Raw genomic sequence first — 7,153 nt, forward strand, 5'->3', positions numbered from 1 at the left:
GACATTTTCTGAGGAACTATGGCTCTAACAGACGCGAGGTGGCAAAACTTTTTTGTTTCAGCGGCTGCATCTACGCTTTTTATACACGTTATTGAAAGGCACATGAGATTACTTCCGCTCGACGTGCCGAAAAGTAAGCTTGTCTGATATAACAGCTTTTGACCCACAGAGGAGGTGTTAAACATGGATTTGTTGGACTGGTTAACAAAGGATGATGCTTTTGCTATTAGAGCCCCGCTCCACCGCCGGCCTCTTCCTCTCATGCACCCCCTCCCCCCACGACACGCATACGCCTCGCGGCTCGGCCGGCATATCCATTGATAACGTTGTTAATATAGCGAAGTCATTAAAGTTAACACAGCTGTATCTTTATTACTTGTACTACTCATAGGTATAGCCAAAGCCTATACATAGATTTTAGGATCTCGTATTAGGAGTAATCCTAGATATATGCTCCTGAGCGCGAATCGGTAAGGCAGGAGCGGCGCACTTGATTCGGTTGCCAGTAAGTTTATCAGAAGAATACCGTGGCTACAGTACACCGTCAGTTGAACGGCTGAGTGCTGTGCTGCGGCACTTGTTGATGCTATAATGTTGCACTTAAATTTTACAAAAGATTATCAATGCGGCTTGTATCGTTGGAATATGTCTACGTAAACATTGTATATAAAAGAAAAATACAGAATTATGTCTCTTTGTACTGGCTTTAGTTGGGAATTTGTATCAGTTAATAGATTTCAAAGTTTTTAAACCAATAATATTCTGTAGGTCAATATTTCTATGCATGGCAGCCTATTCTTTGTTTAGCTTGCTCTAACCCTGTTTATATGGCAGTTCCTTATAGGTTAATAGCAGCGCAGGTTCTACAGTGCCATCACACCATGAGGATGTGCATTCGCATCGATTCATGAGAAACTGGGTACCCATTCACAATCAACATAGTCGCTCTATGTTCAACATGGAATCACCACACACATGGCCTAACCTACTGGCCACTATCTCCTGGCTTTCGGGAACCTAGCTACAGGGTTGTAGTAGTGTAAGACGGTACGAGTGTTGTAGCATCATAACATATGGTTGCATGATGCAGGTACACACAGGAGACCTTTCTCCCAAAAAGATTTTGTTTCATTTCGAATTTTCAGCTCTGGCTAACATAATTTGCTTCTTCTAGTATTGAATCATAATGTGTCTAAATGTTTAGTGGCACACATAAATAGTAACTTTAATTGTGCCTGCAAATAATATGCCAGTCAGCGTAGGCAATCATTCTATCAAATCCATGGGTGGTGTGCAGCTTTAAACAATCACTATATTCACCAGATGGCCTTTACATGGATCGCGAGCCATTTGAGGAGAAAATGTTTCCTCTGCCAGATGAATGGACTTTGACATGGTCCCCCTTAACAAGGTATGCATTGGTCAACCTTGCTGCATGCTTTAGTTTAGTAATACGAGTTGAGCGATATACGACCAAAGAAATGCCACAACAAGGCTTTATTGGCGCCACGTGTAATATTGATGCCCAGAGTGCGCCAATTTGGTATCATTAAAAACGCTTGATAGTATCTGACGCAATTTGTCAAGTAACGATCGACCTAATTTGGCGTTAATTGTACCTGTATATGGTTCACGACGCCTATGGCTTTGCGCATTTTCAAACATTAAAAGTAGTCAAACATATGCAGTTTTCAGTTAGTTCACATTAGTTTATGGTTTAGGGTGTGAGTATTGTACTACATGGCAATAGTTTTACAAGTATTAAGAAAGTTGGGAATATGATATTGTATTATTATAGTATGTGGTCGTGTGTGTGTGTGCAGGGGTCGAAGATTAAGCCGGTATCTCCGTATCCGCGGGCAAGTAGATTCTTAGTGTTGGATACTCGCAGATTTCAATGTTGGTATCTCTGCCGGAGAGTGAGTAAAAAAAATAAATCGCAAAATTGGCGGAGTAGTTGCGTGCGATTGTTGAGTTACTCACGTTTATACGCAGCGGCAATCTGAGCGAGGTGCCGCGCTAGAGCGACGTGCGCGCGAATCCTGAAGCGGGCTCAGGCCAGCTTTACCCCACTAGCGTTATACAGCAGGATAGCATATTTGCAAAGAAGCAATGTTTATCATAAATGTGATGTGTATATACATTGTGATCAAGCGAACCAGACAACTGCGTCTAGGGACAAATACATCGGCAGGTACTGTGGAGCGCGTATGTCAAGATGAACCGCCGAGGCGATAGAGAATTTTGAAGGCCAAACAATTGTTTGAAATTACTATCAAAAAATGGCCAGATAACACATTTCAATCAGACTCCAGCCTGAATATCCCAAAACATAGGACCGATACCATAAAATCACAAAATCTAATTTTGACCCCTGGTGGATAACAGAAAGCGCCAAAGAACGGGATGAATGTGAGATACAACACGACACAAAAACCCATGAGATGAATGATGAGTGTGTAGTGGCTAGTGAGAGAAAGACCGGACAGCCCCTGTCGTTCGGAAAGACAGAAAACCCGCACACAACAACCAGCACCAAAGCCAAAAACAAGGGGAAGCCAAAAAAAATGAAAAAAGAAGCGAGAGACCACGGCGAAACAAAGGAAAGCATAGGAACACCGGAAAAGAGGACACCGCCTAACCACAAGGAACAAAAAAGGGAAGAAAAAAAAGGACAAATGGGACCCATACGAAGACAGCGCAACTAGGACAACAGAAACCAAGGAAGAAAGGAGGATGTGGCACGTTCCGCCCGTAAACCAGCCGTGAGCGCCGCTCAGCAAGTAAACCAAGGCCTGCGTGCACTGCGTGCGATAGCGTCGGCGGAGAGGCCTAGAGGTGCGTCGTCGAGCGTGCGGCCCGCTGTGGTGTGTGTGGTTAGGAAAAAGCAATTCAATTAAAAACAAATCGGCTGTTCAAGATAAATACGTTCTCGAAGGTTACGATATGACTGTTTGGTTGACAAACGATATTAGACATACTGTGAACCAGGGAAAAAATTAAAATTAATTTTTCGGGGGCTACTTTTCAAGCTCGCGTGCATGAAAATAACACTCTGAAATTTGGTTTGCATTGAACTCTATGCAAATTTACGGGGGCTCTTTTGGGCATTTCCGGGGCTCTTTTGGGCATTTCGGGGGCTAAATCGCCCCGAGCCCCCGTGTATTTTTTTCACTGCTGTGAACCTATTTAGCCAGTGTAGGCTTCAGGCATCTTTATCCTCATCATGGCATGCTATGCTTGTCCATCTCTTCCTGTGTCGTTCTTTGCAGGGTGCGAGCTAGAAATGGTATTAGTTTCAAGGTTTTATTGCTCTCGAATTGTGTAGTGGACAATTATGTTTTTATTAGTTCAGTAATCTAGTTCTTGATTTAACTGAGATCACACACAGGATTACAGCAGACCTTGTTGTTTATGAGAGTGTGATGGTGAAGCCTAGCGCAGGCCTGTGATTTTTGATTGCTCGTCGCTGCAGCCGCAAGCGATCGGTTGATGTGTCGCCAGTGTGTGCGCACACATGCGATTTCGAAGCAATGCTAGAGCGATTTGGGAGCGACGAGTCGCTTAAAATCAAGACAGTTTGATTTATTGCAACTCGTCGCAAGCGACCAGAATCGCTACAGGTTGCAGTTGCACATCCATAACTTGCCTCGTTCTCTTCATGTGTTTGTAAAATGTTACAGGATCGCATTACAATGCTGAAAAACTGCCTGTCAGAGACACAGTGTAGCCTGCAGGAGACTAAAAACCGGGCTGAAGAGCAAGCCATCGACCAAGCACAGAAGGACAGAAAACTGACAGAGGCCCAGGAAACCGAGGAACAGCTATGTAAGTAAACGGCAATATTATCACTAAGGCACAATGAGATAATTAGTAAAAAGTCGTTATGATGCGCGCAATCGGCTTAAACGGTTGAATAAAAAAAATATATTGTATATTGGCGTGTGCGTGATTTGCTGTGTCAGTGAGTGTGCTGCTAATAACGTAGGCAAGACATTTCGAATCTCGTCTCTTGTTCATGAAGCTAGATTGGCCGAAACAACTCGCTGCGTTGATGCAGGACATGATGGTAGTGCTTGTAGGGGCGAGCATACACAGTATAGCAAAATTTTACAAAAATTATCAATGCGGCTTGTTATGTGAATATGTCTACGTAAACATTGTATCAAAAGAAAAATACAGCAATTATGTCTCTTGTACTGCTTTAGTGGGAATTTGTATAGTTAATGACTTTCAAAGTTTTTAACCAATAATATTCTGTAGGTCATATTTTATGCATGCAGCCTATTCTTTGTTTAGCTTGCTCTAACCCTGTTTATTGCAGTTCCTTTATAGGTTAATAGAGCCAGATTTTAACATGCCATCACACCATGAAGATGTCATTCCATCGATCATGAAGAAACTGGGCTACCCATTCACAATCAACAAGTCGTCTATGTTCAACATGGCATCACCACACACATGGCCTACCATACTGGCCACTATCTCCTGGCTTCGGGAACTAGTACAGGTGTGTAGTGTAAGACGGTACAGTGTTGGTACATCATAACATGGTTGCATGATGAGTACCACCACAGGATGACTCTTTCTCCCAAAAAGATTTGTTTTCATTTCGATTTTCCAGCTATCTAACATTAATTTGCTTCTTCTAGTATAATCATAAATGTGTCTAAATTTTATGCACACATAATAGTAACTTTAATTGTGCACTGCAAAATATGCCAGTCACAGGCAATCATTCTATCAATCCATGGTGGTGTGCAGCCTTTAACAATCACTATTTTCACCAGATGGCCTTTTACATGGGATCGAGGATTGAGGAGAAAATGTTTCCTCCTGCAGATGATGACTTTGACATGGTTCCCCTTAACAAGGTATGCTTGGTCAACCTTGCATGCTTTATTTAGTAAGACGATTGCAGCGATATGGACCAAGAAATGCACAACAGGCTTTATTGCCAGTGTAATTGATGCCCCAGTGCCCCAATTTGTATCATTAAAAACCTGATAGTATCTGACGCAATTTGTCAATGTAACGATCGACCTAATTTGGCGTTAATTGTACCTGTATGGTTTCACACCCTATGCTTGCCATTTTTAAACATTAAAATATCAAAATATCAGTTTTCAGTTTAGTTCACATTAGTTTTGGTTTAGGTGTGAGTTATACTACATGGGAATAGTTACAAGTATTAAGAAAGTTGGGGAATATATATGTATGTATATATATGTGTGTGTGTGTGTGTGCAGGGGTCGAAATTAGCGGTATCCCGATATCCGCGGGACAGTAGATTCTTGTGTTGGATACCAGATTTCAATGCTTGGTATCCTGCCGGAAGAGTAAAAAAAAAATCGTTAAAATTGGGATAGTGCGTGGTTGTTGAGTTATCAACTTTATACGGCAGCGCATCTGAGCGAGTGCGCGTAGAGCGAGTGCGCGCGATCTGAGCGGGCTCAGGCACCCTTACGCCACACTAGCGTATACAGCAGGTATAGCATATTTGCAAGAAGCCAATGTTTATCATAAATGTGATGTGTATATACATTGTATCAAGCGAACCAGACAATGCGTCTAGACAATACATCGGCAGTGTACTGTGGAGGCGTATGTCAAATGAACGCGAGCGATGAGAATTTTGAAGGCAAACAATTGTTGAAATTACTATCCAAAAAATGGGATACCAGATTTCAATACCTGGTATCCCAAATGGATACCATAATAAAAATCTAATTTTGACCCCTGGTGTGTGTGTGTGTGTGTGTGTGTGTGTGTGTGCGTGTGTGTGTGTGTGTGTGTGTGCGTGCGTGCGTGCGTGCGTGCGTGCGTGTGTGCGCGTGTGTGTGTGTGTTTAGGAAAAGCAATTCATTACAATCCTGTTCAATTGTTGCAGTTACGATATGACTTTCTGGTTACAACGTACCAGAAATACATGGCTGGTGCTGATAAGTTTGATGAAGTGATTGAGGATGTAAAGAAACAGCTGAGTAAGTACAAAGGAACAGTTGCCAAGGGAATCTAAAAACACCAAAGTCCATTTTCAGGTATCCCCCCAGAGGTCGAAATTAGCGGTATCCCGATATCCGCGGGATAGTAGATTCTTGTGTTGGATACCAGATTTCAATGCTTGGTATCTTGCTGGGATAGTAAAAAAAAAAATCGTTAGAATTGGGATAGTGGTTGTTGAGTTATCAACTTTATACTGCAGCGCATCTGAGCGAGTGTGCGCGATCTGAGCGGGCTCAGGCATCCTTACTATGCCACACTAGCGTTATACAGCAAGGTTACAGCCCTCCCTATACAGGGCTTGAAACTAACGCTCGCCCGAGGCTAGTAGAAATCAGTAAGGGCTAGTAGAATGTCTGGGCTGACCAGCACTGTTGGCGAGTGGGAATGCCTACCAGATAACATATTACCAAGAGTACATAATAGGAGATCTCCTATTATGTACTCTTGATATTACTAGTACTTTTTCAGCAACTACTAACCCGACCGAACTAGTATTAATAAGTAGTATAAAACTTTCGTGTGCAAACATAATAAAATTGCAAAACCTAAACATAACAGTCACGATGCTGAACGCTGCCACGGATACGGTAGACTTTACTACCCCCAAAACAAAAACACACAAAAACACATTAATCCCCTCACAGTGTATACCCAATACGGTTCTGTTCTACTTTCTATTTATGTTCGTGGACCGGTTAGTTTACGTTTCAGCTGACCTCAGGGTTAAACACTACAATCCCTCCTCTTTTCAAATGAAAAGATGATTTCAGTTTGACGTTTGCTAAATTAAAATAAGCAAATTCGAAACTCAACTTTACTTATACTGAGTTGGAATCACCCTGGCTAATATACAATCCAGTCTCTGTGTCAATTGACGTGGAATAGTAGTCACGGTTTTGTCAGGTACTGTTATGAAAATAACCCGCATATATACCTTTAAACCTACATTCCTGTAACTGGTATTCTAAGTTTTTTATAATACGAAGTTTATCCTAACACTAGCATATATAACACGCTTCTATGTGGCTTATATTCAGTCAACTAATATAATTGCAATACAACTCTACAAATCTCAAACTATTACAAACAGGATAACTCAACTTATAACTGTATACTGTACTTGTACTAACTACTAACAACCTCTGTA

At 41.8% G+C, this 7,153-nt stretch overlaps 1 protein-coding gene across 1 annotated transcript in view; it reads left to right on the forward strand.

The window, feature by feature from the left end:
* The window catches only part of LOC106806612 (kinetochore protein NDC80 homolog), a gene marked incomplete in the record, with an annotated part of 32,837 nt that overhangs the window by 9,184 nt on the left and 16,500 nt on the right, over positions 1 to 7,153 (forward strand). Inside the window, 3 exon segments of the mRNA XM_014808610.1 lie at positions 4,325 to 4,510; positions 4,791 to 4,874; positions 5,891 to 5,984. Coding sequence (XP_014664096.1) covers positions 4,325 to 4,510; positions 4,791 to 4,874; positions 5,891 to 5,984 — 364 coding nt within the window.

The sequence above is a fragment of the Priapulus caudatus genome, unplaced genomic scaffold (assembly GCF_000485595.1).
Source record: "Priapulus caudatus unplaced genomic scaffold, Priapulus_caudatus-5.0.1 Scaffold169, whole genome shotgun sequence".
Lineage (NCBI taxonomy): Eukaryota > Metazoa > Priapulida > Priapulimorpha > Priapulimorphida > Priapulidae > Priapulus > Priapulus caudatus.